At 44.4% G+C, this 21,558-nt stretch overlaps 1 protein-coding gene across 1 annotated transcript; it reads right to left on the bottom strand.

Annotated features, from left to right (window-relative positions):
- Positions 1–3,798: 3,798 nt before the first annotated feature.
- On the bottom strand, positions 3,799–11,035 carry LOC149434581 (dual specificity protein phosphatase 22-A-like). The gene is made up of 2 exons (XM_089663611.1): positions 10,842–11,035; positions 3,799–4,429 (listed from the first exon to the last, which is right to left on the bottom strand). The coding sequence occupies exons 1-2, from the start codon at positions 10,965–10,967 to the stop codon at positions 4,238–4,240; spliced, it is 318 nt and encodes a 105-aa protein (XP_089519737.1). The 5' UTR covers positions 10,968–11,035; the 3' UTR covers positions 3,799–4,237.
- Between the last annotated feature and the right edge of the window lie 10,523 nt (positions 11,036–21,558).

Here is a 21,558-nt window from a genome sequence, read left to right as displayed (position 1 = left end):
CATCTGCAGCCAACCTGCATCCGCAGCCTACCTGCATCCTCAGCATACCTGCATCCTCAGCCAACCTGCATCCGCAGCCAACCTGCATCCTCAGCCAACCGGCATCCACAGCCTACCTGCATCCTCAGCCAACCTACATCCGCAGCATACCTGCATCCTCAGCCAATATGCATCCACAGCCTACCTGCATCCGCAGCATACCTGCATCCTCAGCCAACCTGCATCCTCAGCCTACCTGCGTCCTCAGCCTACCTGCGTCCTCAGCCAACCTGCATCCTCAGCCAACCTGCATCCTCAGCCTACCTGCGTCCTCAGACAACCTGCATCCTCAGCCAACCTGCATCCTCAGCCAACCTGCGTCCTCAGCCAACCTGCATCTGGGTCGTATGGACTACCACCTGTAAGCTGACATCGCAGACCTGCCACCCCTGGGTCTTGTGCCTCCTGTCTGCTCTACCAGGGGCACCGAGCAAGAGGTGTAAGAGGACCCCTTCATCTCCACGTCAGGCTCCACCACCAGGTTCGTGACACCAACATAAGGCCTGAAGGCAGCCACCAACCCTCCAAGCAAACAGGGAAAGATAGAGTGAGTACTCCTACATCCCCTGGGCCAGATAAGAGGAGAGGGCAATCTGGTACAATACCCAACTAGTCTTCATTCTGGGACTGTTCTCAATCTACAGTTCTTGGGCCTTTTGCCCAGGGAATACCCTCAGGCAGCTGAGTGAAGAGGAGGATTCACCTGGGGTCTGAGGAGGTACACCAAAGTGCTTTGAATGCTCTTAGAGGAGAGTGTATTTCTGTCTACATTTTTGTACATAGTTCCTCTAAGTTTTCCTCACGTTTACAGTTCCTCGGGCATCCTGTATACACGTAGACCCTATTCAAAGTTGTTAACCCCTTAATAAAACAACAAAACCAAGCTCAAAGGCTATTTACTGACTCCAGTGTGCAAAGTGTGGAAGAAAATGCGTGTTGCCTAGCTGTGCAGAGCTTTAGGGAGACCCAAAACTCAGCGGCTCCTAAGGGGGTAGTGCTACATCTGCATTAAAGTAAAAAACCTTATGAGTGCAACTCCCTTTTCCGAACCCTCCCCCCCCCCCCCTCCCCTTACACTTACCTGAGCCCAATCTCAATCCAGCAATGCTCACAAGAGCAGAGGCTCTCTCTGCTCTCTCCTTTCTCATAGGCTCAGGGACAGCAGCAGGTTGGCTATTGATGCTGTCAATCATAGCCAGTGAGGAGGGAGTGTTAGGCACAAACCTGCCGCAGCGTAAAAATCCCGGCATTTTTTAGGTTAAGGGAATACCTCATACGGTCAAGGGCATGCAAACGCCAATGCACAAAAGCATCAGCATTTACCTAAGTATGACCATGTACAGCCATTCATTCTTAAGGCCAGCAGTATGCGCCATCTGCAGCTCCTCTGGTGCAGAAAAATGCCAGGATTGTTATGCTAATTCAGACTCGCACCTCAAAACATCCATGTGAATGATGGCTCAGCGAAGAAATTTGTATCTGACGCTCCGTATGACACATCCAAGAGCAGATTGTTCATTTATCACAATCAGAGAGGCAGCAACCTTGGACCTGACCCGGGTCCATACACACCATACTGTCATCACAGAGTCACCTCCTTCAAGAAGAACCGTCTCTTCAGTAAATTATATAGTTACCAGATCCAATTCCATCAGTGAATGCTCCTTATGCAGGAAGATAAAAAAGATATGATTACTGATCAGAATATTTATAATGAAAACTCTTTTTTTTACATTTGATGGTAGAATCCTTATGATGAACTCCTTTAATTCTGGATGTCACTTTCCAGCCCCAGAAAAAAACATCACTAGGTGCAACGCCAAGGTGGTCGGATCTCTGTCAGTGAACGCTTTTCTTGGCAGGGATAAAATCCAGAACACGTCACAAAAGTCTCGAGTACTGAGTATGTCCTGACCCAACTACACCACTAACAAAATAAATATATATGAAACATTGTTGAAGGCTGACATCAGAATAGGACATTAGTCACAACACTAAAAACCACAGGCTGCATCCTCCGATTCTCCAGAATACATTGTGTCATCTCAAGGACTAATAATATACAGGAAGACGGAAGAATATTATTAGTAGTAAGTAGGATAATGTTATGTGAGCCCAACATTCCGATATGATTTACCTACAATTCTACATGACTCCAGATACAAGGAATATGTAACAGGATATATTATACAGGAGTGACATCACCACTCTCCGGATATAAGATATATTATACCGGAGTGACATCACCGCTCTCCAGATATAAGATATATTATACCGGAGTGACATCACCGCTCTCCAGATAGAAGATATATTATACAGGAGTGACATCACCACTCTCCGGATATAAGATATATTATACCGGAGTGACATCACCGCTCTCCAGATATAAGATATATTATACCGGAGTGACATCACCGCTCTCCAGATATAAGATATATTATACAGGAGTGACATCACCGCTCTCCAGATATAAGATATATTATACAGGAGTGACATCACCGCCCTCCAGATATAAGATATATTATACAGGAGTGACATCACCGCTCTCCAGATATAAGATATATTATAGAGGAGTGACATCACCGCTCCCCAGATATAAGATATATTATACAGGAGTGACATCACCGCTCTAGATATAAGATATACAGGAGTGACATCACCGCTCTCCAGATATAAGATATATTATACAGGAGTGACATCACAGCTCCCCAGATATAAGATATATTATACAGGAGTGACATCACCGCTACCCAGATATAAGATATATTATACAGGAGTGACATCACCGCTCTCCAGATATAAGATATACAGAAGTGACATCACCACTCTCCAGATATAAGATATATTACACAGGAGTGACATCACCACTCTCAAGATATATTATACAGAAGTGACATCACTGCTGTCCAGATATAAGATATATTATACAGGAGTGACATCACCGCTCTCCAGATATAAGATATATTATACAGGAGTGACATCACCGCTCTCCAGATATAAGATATATTATACAGGAGTGACATCACCGCTCTCCAGATATAAGATATATTATACAGGAATGACATCACAGCTCTCCAGATATAAGATATAATATACAGGAGTGACATCACCGCTCTCCAGATATAAGTTATATTATACAGGAGTGACATCACCGCTCTCCAGATATAAGATATAATATACAGGAGTGACATCACCGCTCTCCAGATATAAGTTATATTATACAGGAGTGACATCACTGCTCTCCAGATATAAGATATATTATACAGGAGTGACATCACCGCTCTCCAGATATAAGTTATATTATACAGGAGTGACATCACCGCTCTCCAGATATAAGTTATATTATACAGGAGTGACATCACTGCTCTCCAGATATACTCCACTGTAAGCCTAGTCTATCCACCCTGTGTAAGGAAAGATGTCTGCACTTACCTTTTCTGAAGTCCAGCAGCCGGCTTCAGTGTAGAGGAGAGATCGCCAACAATTGCTGCAGAGGCTGTACGATGACGTCCCCCATAGACTTATTATGGGCATCAATTGTCAGCTGTCCCTCCTCTCCACTGAAGCCGTGCCGGGAGCGGATCATGTGACCGGACCAGGGTGACTTCAGAATAGGTAAGTATACGCACATTTCCTTGTAGCGGTTGGATAGAATAGGCCTAGGATTGGGGTGGGAGTAGAATTAAGCTTAGTTCGGTTTTGACTTTCTTCCACCTTATTGTGTGTACAAAAATGTAATAAAAATACAACACATTAATGTCTAGTAAAATATTTTTTTTATTCTGAAGTATTATACACAGGCAGCATGTTATTATCTTTGTATTAAATATAATTTTGGCTTTATTTAAAGCTGCACTCCAGTCACACATTAGGATGTCGCATTCACTCTGACCCGGGACCCGGCCTCCCTGTGGAGAGTCTCTCCATCTTATTCCTTGTAACTTCTCCATCTGCACAGTCTGAGCAAATTCTATCCAGTGTGTTCCCTGGGTCTAGCCTCGTCCCTTCTGAACCCAACACATCCACTGGGCCCAGAGCCAGAATAGCTCCGAGTCATATAACAAGAGGGTGCAGACCACTAGCTGAATTGCAGAAAACTTCAAGGTAATCCAGACTTGCAGTCACATTGGCAGGTCACCGGATGGTTTTATCATCTCCCAGACTTTCCTCAATAATGTTGATGGCGTTGTCACAGAGGTCAGTTGGTCCACCTGGTGCTCCCTCCGTAAGCTTTGTAAGGTAAGATGTATCCGGTATCGGACTGGTTAATCCACCGGTTCTGTGTCTCTCTGAGACCCAGCTTCTGCGCTCGCTCTGACAATAACTTCTCCACTCTGTCCTGATCCTTAAAAGGATTTCGCCCGTATTCCTGCCGCAGCCACGATCGGTACTGCAAGAGGAACAAAACCACAGATCAAGGCATTGAAGGGGAGCACACGCTACATGAAAGCCTACATACAGAGGAACATAGTAAGATAGTAAGAAAGTGACCTAGTAAGATAATAACATAGTAAGATAGAAAGATAGTAACATAGTAAGATAGAAAAATAGTAGGATTATAACATTGTAAGATAGTAACATACTACGATAGGAAGACATTCTCTTAGATTGTAAGCTCCCAGGATCAGGGCCCTCCTATCCCTCTTGTATTGAACTGTATTGTCTCCCGTTATATTGTAAAGCGCTGAGCAAACTGTTATATAAATCCTGTATAATAATAATATATAAATCCTGTATAATAATAATATATAAATCCTGTATAATAATAATATATAAATCCAGTATAATAATAATAATAATATATAAATCCTGTATAATAATAATATAAAAATCCTGTATAATAAAAAAAAAAAATAATAATAATAATATATAAATCCTGTATAATAATAATATATAAATCCTGTATAATAATAATACATAAATCCTGTATAATAATAATAATAATATATAAATCCTGTATAATAATAATATATAAATCCTGTATAATAATAATAATTAAAACAAAAACACTGTAAGATTATTATTATTATAACAGTTTGCTCAGCGCTTTACAATATAACGGGAGACAATACAGCAACAATACAGTTCAATACAAGAGGGATAGGAGGGCCCTGATCCTTGGAGCTTACAATCTAAGAGATTGTAATCAGAAATCAGAGATTTCATCAGAAAGACATCGTCAGGGGCCACAACACCCTGCCTCAGTACTCCTCAGAAGATCCCTCAGTCCTGATGCAAGCAGTGGGAGGAGTTATGCAAATATCAAAACGCCTTGAAGGGTGGGTGTCCACCTGGAGGAGTGGGTGTTCCTAGACAGGCTGTATTTGCATGGTAACGCCCACATGTGATGCTCAGCCTCCATGATTGAAAGAACTGAAATCAAATGAATGAAAGGGGCGGGGCCAGTCAGGCTGGAGAGGAAGAAGCTAGATAATGCTGGACGTCCTCCAGCCAGGAAATAAGGTGAGCTTGTCTGCAGCTTCTAATGTACATTGTAAGTTATTCCTGTAAAAGAACCATTGTTGCTATGTCTACTCTCTAGGTGTACATAGGGGGCAGACATTGGCTGTACATATTCAGCTGCCGCTTCCTCCTCTGCAGCAGTGATTGCGGCGCTCTGTCCCTCTCTCAGCAGAAATCAGTCCATTTGATCAGATTGATTGTAAACCGCAGACACTTATCACAGCAAAAATCACATTGAAAAATGACTTTCAGGAAACCATTGCTGCAATAAAATGTGAACTTGTTGAAACAGGTGATCTGCACATCTACAGAGCGTGAGCAGGCGAGAATCTGCAATAATCTTGATTTCTGTTTTTGGTGTACTTGACCCCCCCCCCCCCTCCCCCTTCAAATAGAATATCATGGAGGTTTTCTTTCCTGTCTCAGAGCTCAGCCATCGGTGAACCGCAGGCGTGTCTCTGGTCTGTGCGCTGAGCACCTCTCACGCGATGGAGATAGACGGACAGGAAGGGGAACCAAAAGGATCCCAACTTCCCCTGCAGATGTGTCACCTACACCTGACCCTTCAAATCTTTTTATTTGCCAGAAAAAAAAATCTCTGCATTTCAAAAAGATCCCATTCCTCCAATGTGCCAAATTTATGGAGCAAGAGGACCTGTCACCCCCAAACACAGGACACACAGGGGACGGGTTTAAAGCCCAGCTCCGGGGAAATCCTGGGTTTGTTTTTTCTTTTTTTATTAAAAAGTTACAACCTTTTTATTTATTTATTTTAATGTTATTTTATTTATTTTTTGCTTTTTTATTGTTGTCATTGGAGAGATTTCCCTTCACTTCCTGTGTGGTCATCTGGAAAGGAAGGGAGGGGAAATATCTTCAATGGGTACTCAGACAGTGATCCAAACCTGACAAAGGTTCTAACCTGTTCCCACTCCATTCAAAATGAAAAAAAAAATTCCGACTGGAGTTGGGCTTTAACCCCTCGCCTACCGGGCACTTTCACCCCCTTCCTGTCCAGGCCAATTTTCAGCTTTCAGCGCTGTTGCACTTTGAATGACAATTGCGCGGGAATGCAACACTGTACCCATATGAACTTTTTAATATTTTTTTCACACAAGTAGAACTTTCTTTTGGTGGTATTTACTCACCGCTGTTTTATTTTTTGCACTATAAACAAAAAAAGAGCAAAAACATTTAAAAAAAGTTTTTTTTTCTATTATAAAATTTTGCAAACACGTAATTTTTCTCCTTCACTGATGTGCATTGATGAGGCTGCAGTGATAGGCAGTTCTGATGGGCACTGATAGGCAGCACTAATGGGCACTGATAGGCAGCACTGATAGGTGGCACTGATGAGCTGGCACTGGCGATGCTGCACTGATAGGCGGCACTGATGGGCGGCACTGAAGGGCACTAATAGGCAGCACTGATAGGTGGCACTGATGAGCTGGCACTGGCGATGCTGCACTGATAGGCGGCACTGATAGGCAGCACTGATATGTGGTACTGATGATGCTGCACTGATAAATGGCTCTGATGGGCAATGATAGGCGACACTGATGGGTGGCACTGACTGACTGCACTGCTGGGCACTGATTGGCAACACTGCTGGGCAGCACTGATGGGGGGCACTGCTGGGCACAGGTGGGTGGCACTGCTGAGCACAGGTGGGTAGCACTGCTAGGCACTGATGGGCGAAGGTGGGTGGCACTGATGGGCAAAGGTGGGTGGCACTGATGGGTACAGGTGGGCGGCACTGATGGGTACTGATGATCAGTGCTGATATGTTCTCTGAAATTGCCAGTTATCGGCAGTACTTTCCCCACGCTGTGACAGTTTGAGGAAAGTGCAGCCGATAACCGGCAACTGAATTTACCCGGTGTCATTGGACACGGCTGATCATGTGGTAAAAGGCTGCTGTGATTGGCCTTTTACCACATCACGTGATCAGCTATGTCCGTAGTACACAATGATCACAGAGATCGCCGCTCCTTGGGGGCACGCAGGAGGGACGTTCTGGGAGGACATCATATGACACCCTCCCAGAACTGGATAACCGCACTGTAGCCTTCATTTGGCTAAAGCGCTTGGCAAGCGGTTAAAAATAAATTCTGCTTAAAGGGATCCTATAATCACAAGGCCTTCATCTGCTTTTCTCTCCAGAAGGATGGCACCATCTTTGTTCAGGCATCATCCAGGGTCATTTACTTCCTGGACTGAGATGCCGGCTCAGAGATGACACAATTATGTATCTCCTGGTGCCTGTGCAGTTCTTGGCTGTGTTCACAAATGTCTGACACAGATCAGCCGTATGCTACAGCCTCTCTCATTGTGACTTCCTACAAAGTTACAATGCACAGTCTGATCACTGTGGGAGGGGAGACTGAGGAAATGCTTCCACCTGCCTGCAGCAGACTGATGACATCATCTCAGCCTAGGCAAAGTCATTGATTGGAGGTCAAGGACAGCTTTTTAATGATAAAAGGTGGATCTTTTGTGAGAAATGATCCTATTGCTGTATATTGTGACAGGTCGGGGATTTTTTCCTGAAGACTTGAAAAGTTTCTTACATGTTCACGTTAACCACTTCTGCGCTGCCCTATAGCAGAAATATCGCTACAGGGTGGCACGGGTGCGTAAAATCACGTATATATAAGTCAGTTCCCCCCAGTGTCAGACTGCCCGCCGAAAAAAAAAATCCCAGTATCTATCCCGCCATTTGTAGACGCTATACGTTTCATGTAAACCAATTAATTTACACGTGTTGGGATTTTTTTTAGCAAAGATGTCGCAGAATACATTTTGCCTACATTTATGACGAAATTAGATTTTTTTTTTTTTTACTGGAAAATGTTTAATAGCAAAGAGTCAAAAATATTGTTTTTTTTTTCAAAATTGTCGATATATTGTTGTTTATAGCTCAAAAAATAAAAACGCACAGGCGATCAAATACCAAAGAAAGCTCTATTTGTGGGAGAAAAAAGGAGGTAAATTTCATTTGGGTGTAGCGTTGCATGACCGCGCAATTGTTAGTTAAAGTAACGCAGCGCCATATCACAACAAATTGCCTGGTCAGGAAGGGGGGAGTCCTCTGGAGGGCGAGCGGTTAACCCGCCAGCCTGTAAATTCTGGTAAATTCTGGCTGTGGTTTGTGGTTGTTCATTTTACTATTTATGAACAGCTGTGAATTGGGGGAAATCTTGCTCCTGCTCAGCATGCTGGGATTTGTAGTTCTTTGTTGGCATCTGTCCAGCCAACCCCACCGCAGTATCAGTGCAGGGAAATCCCACGCTCTGTTGTGCAATGTGGGGGAAGGGAGTCAGCTTTTCACCATCCATGTGATTTTTTTATATGATTCTTAATGCAATATGCAGATCATGAGTGGATCTGAGAACGTCTGCCCCGGTCACACCGCCGGTCAGGGGAACTGCTGAATCAGAAGACCGTGACCTTACTGAGCAAACAGAAACATTCCCTGACCTTCGTCGAAGAGATACACAAAAATAATAAATATGAAACACAAACAGAATGTTTACAATGATCACTGCGCGATAAATGAGTCATCAGAGCCGCTAAACCCGGGACGGCGAGATGTCATGTGATACGGGATGTTATAAATGCAGAATGTAAAATAAAAAGTGTATTCTGTATTAAACATAATAATAATGACAGTAAAAATATAATGTGACTGGCTGAGTGTTCTCTGTACAGCACTGTGGTATATGTCAGAGCTATATAAATGTATAATAATAGTGTGTGACTGTGGGGGGACTAGAGTGTAAGCTCCTCTGGTGCAGAGACTGATGTGACTGGCTCAGTGTTCTCTGTACAGCACTGCGGTATATGTCAGAGCTATAAAAAAGTTTAATAATAGTGTGTAATAGAAGGGGGACATTAGAGTGTAAGCTCCTCTGGTTCAGAGACGGATGTGATTGGCTCAGTGTTCTCTGTACAGCACTGCGGTATATGTCAGAGCTATATAAATGTGCTAATAGTGTGTGACTAGGGGCAGGGGGAATGTCAGAGTGTAAGCTCCTCTGGTGCAGAGGTTGATGTGACTAGTTCAGTGTTCTCTGTACAGCACTGTGATATATGTCAGAGCTATATAAATGTATAATAATAGTGTGTGATTGTGGGGGGGACATTAGAGTGTAAGCTCCTCTGGTGCAGAGACTGATGTTACTGGCTCAGTGTTCTGTGTACAGCACTGTGGTATATGTCAGAGCCAGGGCTGTGGATAAGGGGGTACCACTGGTCCTCCTTTATGGGGCCCAGACCAGCAGGGGGGCCAAGGCATCAGGGTGACTCAGATGTGTGTAGGGAGGGTGATCAGCGCAGCAGGGGTAGGGGGGTGGGGGCAATTACTGGAACTGATCTCTTGTATGGCTTTCTCTGCAGCACCCTCCCAGTGCATCATACATTTCCCCATGCTACCCAAGCCCCCCTGTGTGCCCCCCCACCCCACCCCACAGTGCTGCCAGCTTCCCCCCTCTCCTTCCCACCGGCAGATGCAAGAACACAATAGGATCAATAAAATGGAGAACGTGGGAAGGGTGCGTAAATGTTTCACATTTACCAGCCCCTTCCTTTCCTGAATGAACACAGTGGTGATCGGTAGCAATCACTCACTGTGTTCATTTATAACTGAAGCCTAGTAAACTGTGTTTATTTGGAGGCCCTGTTACATTGGCTGTATGGTTTCTAACAGCAGCCCTGGTCAGAGCTATATAAATCTATAATAAGAGTGTGTAACTGGGGGCGGGGCATTAGAGCGTAAGCTCCTCTGGTGCAGAGGCTGATGTGACTGGCTCAGTGTTCTCTGTACAGCACTACAGTATATGTCAGAGCTATATAAATGTATAATAATAGTGTATGACTGTGGGGGGACATTAGAGTGTAAGCTCCTCTGGTGCAGAGAATGATGTGACTGGCTCAGTGTTCTCTGTACAGCACTGCGGTATATGTCAGAGCTATATAAATGTATAATAATAGTGTATGACTGTGGGGGGGACATTAGAGTGTAAGCTCCTCTGGTGCAGAGACTGATGTGACTGGCTCAGTGTTCTCTGTACAGCACTGCGGTATATGTCAGAGCTATATAACTGTATAATAATAGTATGTAACTGGGGGCGGGGGGGCATTAGAGTGTAAGCTCCTCTGGTGCAGAGACTGATGTGACTGGCTCAGTGTTCTCAGTACAGCACTGCGGTATATGTCAGAGCTATATAAATGTATAATAGTAATATTATTACTTGGACGTTGTGGGGGTTACATTGTTTCGCTCTGGCTTCATGTCATGTGACCAGTTTGGATATGGGTTGCGCTCAGCTCTTCCTCACCTCCTTCACCAGTGTCATCTCATACTCCTGCAGCTGCTGCTGGAAGCCGAGGTTGGGGTCTGCGTACGATCGGACCGCCTTCACAGCATTCAGACAATCTTCCCAGCCAAAGGTTGTCACTGTCATCAGATAGGCAACCACCACAGTCGTACTCCGAGACACCCCGGCCAGGCTGTGACAAGAAAACCCAAGAAAAGCTCTCAGTGCTTAGTCCAGAGTCTGAAGGATCCTCAAAATACATTCTGCTGTACTTTCCCTTTAAAACATTTTATATTACTATTATTGCCTTTTTTTTTACTTATTGTGAAAAAATACATTAAATAACAAAATACACCCAAAAATATAAAAAAACACAAAAAAACCCTCAAAAGCGATATGTGTTTACTTCTAAAACCAAAACATTTTATTTTGGACCGAGTAGGGAAGGGTTAATACTCTTTTTTTTTTTTTTTTTTTTATTGTTTTTTGCGGTATGTGTCCCATTGGGAAAATTTCCCTTCATTTCCTGTCCTGTAGACAAAAGAGGAAGTGAGAGAAAATCCCTATGAAAAGAGAGAATTTACCTGGTAAACAGTTCTTGCTCGATCAGGTGTCCCCATTGGAAGATTTCCCTTCTATTTCTGTCCTGGTGACAACTCAAAATTCTTAATTTTCTCTTACTTTCAGTCCAGGTGACAGTGGTCATCAGAACAAAAATGTGGACTGTAATAAAAAAAACTGGCAGGGGTTCTAATGCCTCACCACCCCATCCAAAAGAAAAACTTTGGGCTCTAGATACACTTTATTTTCAGCATGTGTAAATTCAATCACTAAACTCTTATGTAAATGTTATCATGCCTTCTACGTTTTTAAAATCATCTTTCATTAAACTTATAGCTGGTAATCCCGCCATCAAGGTCCTTCTTCAGGCAGTTCCTGTTATAGGGTGACAACGCTCTGTGCATGTCTCCCAATTGTGCTCCTGCGTTGTCACCCTGTCACATGGGCTAGTGATGGAGACTACAAGTGCCTGTTTCAGCACACATTACACAGACATGGTCCACTGTTGTCACCATCAGGAAACCCGCCTTGGGAGATGTCAAGCAGTCATTGCTGGGGTGCATGGGGACAGGAAGTAGCTGCAAAAAGGTCGCAGGTGATGCAAATGACATATAGGAAACAAAATGCTAATTGGTCAGGGTTTACATCTGATTTAAAGCTGAACTCCTGGAAAAGAAAATATTGTCTAAATCCATGCCTATTCTTCCTTGAAATTTGGTGTGCTTCCATTTCTTCCAGATCTGTGCAGTAATCCAGTGTGAGATTTCCTATAATAAAGACCAATCACTGCTGCTCTCTCACCTTGTGCAGGGTGACTGGTCTTGTCTCCGCCCCCTCCTGTAATAAAGACCGCTCACTGCTGCTCTCTCTCCTTGTGCAGGGTGACTGGTCTTGCCTCCGCCCCCTCCTGTAATAAAGACCGCTCACTGCTGCTCTCTCTCCTTGTGCAGGGTGACTGGTCTTGCCTCCGCCCCTTCCTGTAATAAAGACCGCTCACTGCTGCTCTCTCTGCTTGTGCAGGGTGACTGGTCTTGTCTCCGCCCCCTCCTGTAATAAAGACCGCTCACTGCTGCTCTCTCTGCTTGTGCAGGGTGACTGGTCTTGCCTCCGCCCCCTCCTGTAGTAAAGACCGCTCACTGCTGCTCTCTCTGCTTGTGCAGGGTGACTGGTCTTGCCTCCGCCCCCTCCTGTAATAAAGACCGCTCACTGCTGCTCTCTCTGCTTGTGCAGGGTGACTGGTCTTGTCTCCGCCCCCTACTGTAATAAAGACCGCTCACTGCTGCTCTCTCTGCTTGTGCAGGGTGACTGGTCTTGTCTCCGCCCCCTACTGTAATAAAAACCACTCACTGCTGCTCTCTCTGCTTGTGCAGGGTGACTGGTCTTGCCTCCGCCCCCTCCTGTAATAAAGACCGCTCCCTGCTGCTCTCTATCCTTGTGCAAGGTGACTGGTCTTGTCTCTGCCCCCTCTTGTAATAAAGACCGCTCACTGCTGCTCTCTCTGCTTGTGCAGGGTGACTGGTCTTGTCTCCGCCCCCTCTTGTAATAAAGACCGCTCACTGCTGCTCTCTCTGCTTGTGCAGGGTGACTGGTCTTGTCTCCGCCCCCTCCTGTAATAAAGACCGCTCACTGCTGCTCTCTCTGCTTGTGCAGGATGACTGGTCTTGTCTCCGCCCCCTCCTGTAATAAAGACCGCTCACTGCTGCTCTCTCTGCTTGTGCAGGATGACTGGTCTTGTCTCCGCCCCCTCCTGTAATAAAGACCGCTCACTGCTGCTCTCTCTGCTTGTGCAGGGTGACTGGTCTTGTCTCCACCCCCTCCTGTAGTTTTCTGCAGGCAGCCTGTAATGGGTGGAGCCTCCTGGGCCTCTATCACAGCTCTGCTCTCTGATTTGCTTTTACAAGATAATATCTGGGTTTGCAAAGACATTTTGGCGCAAAAATAAGATATAATTTATGGCTATTGAGGAATTTGTTTAAAGAGAAATTTTTGTGCTCTGAATTCAGCTTTCATTTTGCTATCCCCATTGACTCCAATGGATGTTACTGGCGTGGCACAAACTGGTTTGCTCATCTGTAATTAGGAGTGCAATACTGTAATGCCGGGGTGTAGGATGAGACCACCAATGCACCTTGGGAGGCCAGCAATCTGCCAGTCCCAGGGGTTCATGTAAGTGAGAAAATAAAGTAGGAGCCCAGCAATTCTACCACCTTGGGGGGAGGGGGGGGGCATCAGGGAGGTGAAGTTCCACTGAAAAAAAAAAAAGTAAAAACTTCTGAATAAAAGTTTCTCTCAGTTATTGAGGGGAAACACCGGGCCCTATTGTTGTTGATGGAGGGCCCTGACTCATCTTTTCCTCTTGTGCATTTTATGACAAATAACCGAGCCGACCTTTCTGCACTCATCTCTCTCACATCTATGAAAATCGCATTTTCCACAATGGCGTGGGAACTCTTACGTACACATCTGTCATTCACAACACGGCCAGCAAATATCTGTCATTTAGGATAATAACATAAAAAGATGAGGTAATAGAACTAAAAAACAAAAGGTACAGAAGGGCTACAAGTATCGATATTTATATACAGCATATAGATGGAAATATATAGAAATCCCAGCACACATCTTACAAATGTGGCCACCACATCGCATGGGATCGCAGTATCATGCAGTTTGCTGCGGAAAATTCTGAAACAGTAGTGCTTGTGTTACTTTTCTGCAGTCCAGTGCATTTTGCAGCATATTCAAATGAATGGGATGTCACAAAGTCTGCGCAGGAGCAGATGGAGCTGGGAACAGGAACAGGAAATGGCCCTCAAGAATTAAATGTGTGCTGCAACCTCTGGGCAGCATAGTGGCTAAATGGTTAGCACTTCCGCCTGGCAGTACTCGGGTCGCTGGTTCATATCCCAACCACAGCACCACCTGCCTGGAGTTTGCATGTTCTGCCTGTGCCTGTGTGGGTTTTCTCCAGGTACTCTGGTTTCCTCCCACACTGCAAAGATATGTTGGTAGGCAGGGGTGGACTGACAACTCATGGGGCCCCCGGGAAATAGGGGATCATGGGGCCCCTGTGTCCTTGCCCAAACTCAAAAAAGCCTATGAAAAAGGTACCAGGGGCATCTCATGGGGCCCCCCACTGACCCTGGGCCCTCAGGCAGTGCCTGAGTTTCCAAATGGTCAGTCTGCCCCTGCTGGTAGGTGTATTGGCTCCTGTCCAAATTGTCCCTAGTATGTGTATGTATGAATGTGAGTTAGGGACCTTAGATTGTACGCCCCTTGAGGGTTAGGGACTGATGTGAATGTACAATATATATGTAAAGTGCTGAGTAAATTGATGGCGCTATATACAGTAAGTACCTGAAATAAATAAATCCCACCCACAGCACTACCTGCCTGGAGTCTGCATGTTCTCCCTGTGCCTGCATGGGTTTCCTCTGGGAACCTTAGTTTCCTCCCACACTCCAAAGCAGGGGTGGACTAAGCACTTGGGCACTGCCCAGGGTCAGTAATGAAATGCCCCTGGCACCTTTTCATAGGCTTTTTTGAGTGTGGGCAAGGACACAGGGGCCCCATGAGTTGTCAGTCCGCCCCTGCTCCAAAGACATGCTGGTAGGTGAATTGGATCCTGTCTAAGTTGTCCCTAGTATGTGTATGTATGAATGTGAGTTAGGGACCTTAGATTGTACACCCCTTGAGGGTTAGGGACTGATGTGAATGTACAATATATATGTAAAGTGCTGTGTAAATTGATTGCACTATATAAGTACCTGAAATACATAAATCTCTGCTTTGGAATTCTGTAGATTGAGGTTATAAATATGGACTATCCTCCAGTAACATTGCACATAAGAGTGCTGTGTGTGTAATATATATATATATGTACAAATCATGTGATTCAGGTGTTCCAATCCCCTCCATATCATGTGATTCAGGTGTTCCAATCCCCTCCATGGACACAGGTGTATACAATCATCCCCTAGGCATGCAGACTGCTTCTACAAACAATTGTGAAAGAATGCGTCGCATGACAGGGTGGGGTCAGCACATGCTGAAGCGCACAGTGCGCAGAAGTCACCAAATGTCTGCAGAGTCAATAGCTAAAGACCTCCAAACTTGGTGTGGCCTTCAGATGAGCCCAACAACAGTGCGTAGAGAGCTTCATGGAATGGGTTTCCATGGCCGAGCAGCTGCAACCAAGCCTTACATCACCAAGTGCAATGCAAAGCGTCGGATGCCGTGGTGTAAAGCACGCCGCCACTGGACTCTAGAGCAGAGGAGACGTGTTCTCTGGAGTGACCAATCACACTTCTCTGTCTGTTCGGCAGATCTGTGGTGCCTGAATTTCTCTCTGTCCCTCCAGCCAGCAGTTCAGCTATACAGGTATCGGCTTAAGTGCACACCAGGGGCGGACTGACCATTTGGAAACTCAGGCACTGCCTGAGGGCCCGGGGTCAGTAGGGGGCCCCATGAGATGCCCCTGGTACCTTTTTCATAGGCTTTTTTGAGTTTGGGCAAGGACACAGGGGCCCAATGATCCCCTATTGCTCGGGGGCCCCATGAGTTGTCAGTCCGCCCCTGGTGCACACAGAGCCCCTCTTCGCTGTATAGCTGAACTGCTGGCAGGAGAGCAGAGGGGGATGCTGCGGGCACCACAGAGCTGCGGATCTCCCCCTCCACTGCAAAATGAACTGCTTGCCGTAGGTGCAAGGGGGAAATGCAGGGTCCACAGCGACGAAGCTCTAGTGCCCGGTCTCAACTGCCACCTTTGCGACCCTGGTAGTTCTGCCAATGACCACACATGTGAACAAGCCCTTAGATAAGTAAAAATTCACTTTGCAAAGTGAGATTTCACTCCTTTAGTAAATCAACCCCACTGTCCATTCAGGGCAAAGTGACATTGATAGCCCAACCCCCCCCCCGGATAGGTATACTCACCTGTCCACGCTCCATCACCACCTCCTGGTGGACCAGAGCAGGCTGGCCGAGTATGGGGGGTACGTGTCACCGCTGTGATCATGTGATAGTTCTTGAGCAGCCAATCCGTGGCCACACATGTATGGAAATGATCTAGATTATATCACATTTTTACAAATGTGGAGAATTCCTTTAACAAGCTGAGCTGTGAACACCATTGAGGGGCCTATTTATAAAAAATCAGCAAAAATAATTGCTGTGACAATTGCTTTTCTCCCAATTTGCTGCTTCAGCGAATTTCCTGCGACTTCTATGAGTTTCTCATGGAAAGAATCGATGTTGCAATGCAGCATGAAATAAAGAAATGCACAAAAATATTTTAAAGGGAAAAGACACTGAGAAAGTTCTCCCGCCTCCTCCGCTGGATTCCTTCGGGCCCCCCCCCCCCCCCCCCCCGCTTTAGAACCGCATTGTTTGCCAATATTTATAATGAAAGAAAAAGTCTTAAAATTAAAATTCCAAATCTGCCTATAAAGTTGAGTTTTTTTTCTTCTTTGGCCAAAATTTAGAAATGGACGAGAACAGCTTTATAAATAGGTGGAGCTGTCAGAGGACAAAAAATTAAAGTGTTTGTAAAGCCAAAACTTTTTTTTGTTTTTGTTTTTTTATTAGCTGAGGAATAGATAGATCCGGGTTCAGCATCCTTCTCCACACTTGTTCTGCCCCTCTTTTATGTAAGTTTTATGTCTTGTATTGAACTGCATTATGTTATCATCTTTCTGTAGTATGCTGACATCTAGTGGCAGTTTGGGGCCGCTACAACTTGTTTACTAATGGGATTTTGGTATCTTCCTTTGTCCTCCCCTCATGTTTAGTGCTAGGTTATTTACTCCTAGCTAGATCCGCTGCACTTCTTGTATGTTATCTCAGTCTGTGTTAATTCTACACAGGGACAGGGCATAGAAAAGTCATTGTCATCTTACACTTCAAAAGACTGGAAAAAAAAACAAAAAAACTAGGGCAGCACAGTGGCTAAGTGGTTAGCACTTTTGCCTAGCAGCACTAGGGTCATCAGTTCAAATCCCAACCATGGCACTAGCTGCCTGGAGTCTGCACATTCTCCCTGTGCCTGTGTGGATTTCTTCTGAGTACGCTGGTTTCCTCCCACACTCTAAAGAGATGCTGGTAGGTTAGTTGGCTCCTGTCTAAATTAGTGTACGTGTGAATATGAGTTAGGAACCTTAGATTGTAAGCTCCTTGAGGGCAGGAGCTTACATCTTTCTGTAGTATGCTGACATCTAGTGGACGTTTTGGGGCCACTACAGCTTGTTTACTAATGGGATTTTGGTATCTTCCTTTGTCCTCCCCTCATGTTTAGTGCTAGGTTATTTACTCCTAGCTAGATCCGCTGCACTTCTTATATGCTATCTCAGTCTGTGTTAATTCTACACAGGGACAGGGCATAGAAAAGTCATTGTCATCTTACACTTCAAAAGACTAGAAAAAAAAACAAAAAACTAGGGCAGCACAGAGGCTAAGTGGTTAGCACTTTTGCCTAGCAGCACTAGGGTCATCAATTCAAATCCCAACCATGGCACTAGCTGGCTGGAGTCTGCACGTTCTCCCTGTGCCTGTGTGGATTTCTTCTGAGTACGCTGGTTTCCTCCCACACTCCAAAGAGATGCTGGTAGGTTACTTGGCTCCTGTCTAAATTAGTGTACGTGTGAATGTGAGTTAGGGACCTTAGATTTAAGCTCCTTGAGGGCAGGGACTGATGTGAATGTACAATATATGTAAAGCTCTACATAAATTGAAGGTGTTATATATAAGTTCCTGTAATAAATTAATAATTAAAAAAAATGTACTGCATTTAGCTCAAGTAATGGTGTGTTGGATTTGACTTTTGTCAATAATGTCTTTTATTGAAGAGTTAAGCTGCCTGTGGATGGTTGCAAATCAGTAGGTGAACATACTGCCTGGACCGACTGAGGTCTAAGGAAGCATAAAGTGCCATTTGAAACAGAACGTGACTACATGCACACAGATGTTTTCAGGCATTGGGCTCCATGCACACGGGGCGTTTTAATAACGCTGGTAACATTAGCTGTGTAAAGTCACATTAAAAACCTGAGTTTTTCACCGATTTTTAGCATTTGTTTTTGTTAGCATTTAGTGGCATTTTGCCGCCTTTTTTCACGTTTGCATTTGTTTGGTGAAAAAAAATGTTTTGGTCAAATAAGTTCAAAAAAGCTGGTTTGCTGCAATTTACCACGTTTTGCCGCGTTAGAGCATTTTACAGCTAAAATACTAAGAAACCCACTAGTTCTGGGTTTTTTTCCAGCCAGAAAACATTGATTCCAGTCTATGTATGTATGGGCACGTAGGATAACATGCTGGGGGGTATACTGGCTGTAGAAAAAAACGTCAAAAGCCAAAAACAGCCGCTGTAAAAATGTCCCGTGTGCATGAGGACTTAAAAATAACTGATGTAAAAACACGACTCTGTGCTTCTGTCAGGCTAGGTTCACACCTGTGCGGGTGGTGCCACTGCGGATCCGTACGAAAATCCATGCAGCCGCACCCCCCACACAGAGGAATGCGGACCTGCGGGGCGGTGCCATTACTTCTAATGGCATGCTGCCAGCACTGGAAACACAACCGTACTGGGAAGCTCAGCTGCGTTTTCGGAAGAAGTGCAGGGACTTCTCCCTTGCGTGTCACTGGGCACAGGAGTCTATTCAAATGAATGGGCTCTTGTGCCCACTCAAAACGTGACCCGCATGGCCGCATAGATGTGATCTGGGGCCAAAATGCTGTTGTTTCTGTGCATTCCTGTTTACCCACGCATGCGTGTTGATGCATTTTCCAAATGCGAAACGCTTTCTCATGTGCACGCCATTTTGGCTTTATATACACTTTGATTTCCACCTTTTTCATATAAATGCCCCAAAATGATAAAAATTCTGATGATAATGATTTTCTGTTTGAAGTTCACTGAAGTTTACTTAAAATGTCCTCAAAATATAATCCAGGAAGTCAGTGAATTCAGAGACCCCCCCAGCAGAACCCCCCCGTCATGTCTGACCGCAGTGGGAACGTCAGGTGACACACCGTCTGCGCACAACTGACGCACACACAGTGGATTTCAGAGGCTCTCCTGGCCAATATCACTCTTATCATCACTGCGATTTGTGTCCCTGTACAGGGGGTGGGGGACTACTACTCACATCCTCATCAGTAGTGCCAGCTAGAGTACAGTAAATATTTGTGGCAATGTGTAATCGCTAACTCTTGGATGGGGCTGCATTATATCAATGCGTTTTTCTGCATCTAGTCTGGTTTTTGTCCAATACTGGAGAACACCAAGAGAGACGACCTAACATTCCGTCCCCGATATAGAGGGACAAATTCATTATGTATCCCTCACATCATCCTCCGCACCAGAGGAATGTAGTATGTAAACCACCTGTGTTACTCAGAATAAAGACAAATCTAAAGATCAGGAAGCTGCAATCACCTGGCTAGAAACCTGAATACATTGCAGACATAAAAAAAGAAAATGGTGTTGCGCTTCCATACACAGTACCTAAATGCACTTAAATGGCATAATTATTGCATAAATGGGCGGCACAGTGGCTTAGTGGTTAGCACTTCTGCCTTGCAGTAATTGGGTCATGGGTTCGATTCCCAACCATGGCACCTCCTGCATGGAGTTTGCATGTTCTCCCTGTGTTCGCGTGGGTTTCCTCCCACACTCCAAAGACATGCTGGTAGGTTAATTGGCTCCTGCCTAAATTGTCCTGGTGTCATCCCTGGCCATGTGGGATCTCCTGGGAAAGACCTGGCAACCTACCCTGTAAAATAATTGCTAAGAGTATTCATGGAACAGTCACTTACAAGTGACAGTCCATGCAATGCCAAGGGTCAGATATAACTGAATAGATAGTGCATAAATATAAATCTCAAATAAATTCTAACAAAAGAAATATACACATCAAGAAAGGACAATATCATGTGGAAATATGCAAAAAATATATATATAAATATGTAAACAAGAAATAAACATCGCACACTCATGAACATGGTGAGACAATATACATGCATCCCTTATATCAGGGGGATACGATTTCCCGCACTGCTCCTGTGTGAACCCAGGCTTGTCATAGTGACCTCAGCTTGGGTTCACACTGATGCGGTGCGGGAAACTGAATGCGATTCAGACAGGAATCGCCCCGCATTCCTGTTCAAATCACATGTGATTCTTTGCAGTGTGATTGGAGCCGTTCATTTTCTATAGGCTCAGATCATACCGCAAAGGTATCGGTACTCGTGATCAACAGTAAAAAAAGGTATCAGTGCAAACCTAATATTAATATGTGCGGGGGGGGGGGGGGGGGAGTAGATTGTAAGCTCCTCTGGTGCAGACATAAAAAGAAATGGTGTTGCGCTTCCATACACAGTACCTAAATACACTTAAATGGCAAAATTAATTGCATAAATATAAATCTCAAATAAATTCTAACAAAAGAAATATACACATCAAGAAAGGACAATATCATGTGAAAATATGCAAAAAATATATATAAATATGTAAACAAGAAATAAACATCGCACATTGACGAAAATGGTGAGACAATATACATGCATCCCTTAAATTGGGGGGAAAAAAAGTGACATAAATCACAAATAAAGTGAAAAGTAAATGGTGTAAAATATGCCTGAAAAAGTGCCGTGACCAGAAGACTCACAACTGTGTGAATATTACAGTGAGACTATCAGGATAAAAACCTGACTCACAACAAAACTTTCAGACCACACAAAGCCTTCCACATGAATGTGTTACAAAATGTGATAAGTCACCAAAATAAACAATATATAACTTGTGATCAAATCCCTAATTGGGATTTATTTGTATAAACACAAACAGATAAAGTGTCACAACGATATATCACAATGTGCTGCAAAATAAATAAAAAACATAAAAACAAACCCTACTAGCCACGTAATACCACGAATAAAAAACAAAAAAAATGTAAAAAATAATTCACAATATTTGTGGTATTACATGGCTAGTATTCATGCCAGTGGTGGGTCTTCTGGGCATGGCACTTTTTCAGGCATATTTTATGCCATTTACTTATCACTTTATTTGTGATTTATGTTACCTTTTTCCCCCTGATTTAAGGAACGCTTGTATATTGTCTCACCATTTTTATCAGTGTGCGATGTTTATTTCTCATTTACACATCAAGAAAGGACAATA

Source organism: Staurois parvus, unplaced genomic scaffold, assembly GCF_062004578.1.
Source record: "Staurois parvus isolate SC_StPar_1 unplaced genomic scaffold, SC_StPar_1.0 ptg001731l, whole genome shotgun sequence".
Lineage (NCBI taxonomy): Eukaryota > Metazoa > Chordata > Amphibia > Anura > Ranidae > Staurois > Staurois parvus.
This window is presented reverse-complemented; position numbering and strand designations above follow the sequence as displayed.

Coding starts and splice junctions, on each gene's coding strand:
- LOC149434581 (XM_089663611.1), bottom strand. CDS start 10,967: ATGACAGTGACAACCTTTGGCTGGGAAGATTGTCTGAATGCTGTGAAG. Junction 4,430..10,841: donor AGATGACACTGGTGAAGGAG/GTGAGGAAGAGC, acceptor TTCCTCTTGCAG/TACCGATCGTGGCTGCGGCA.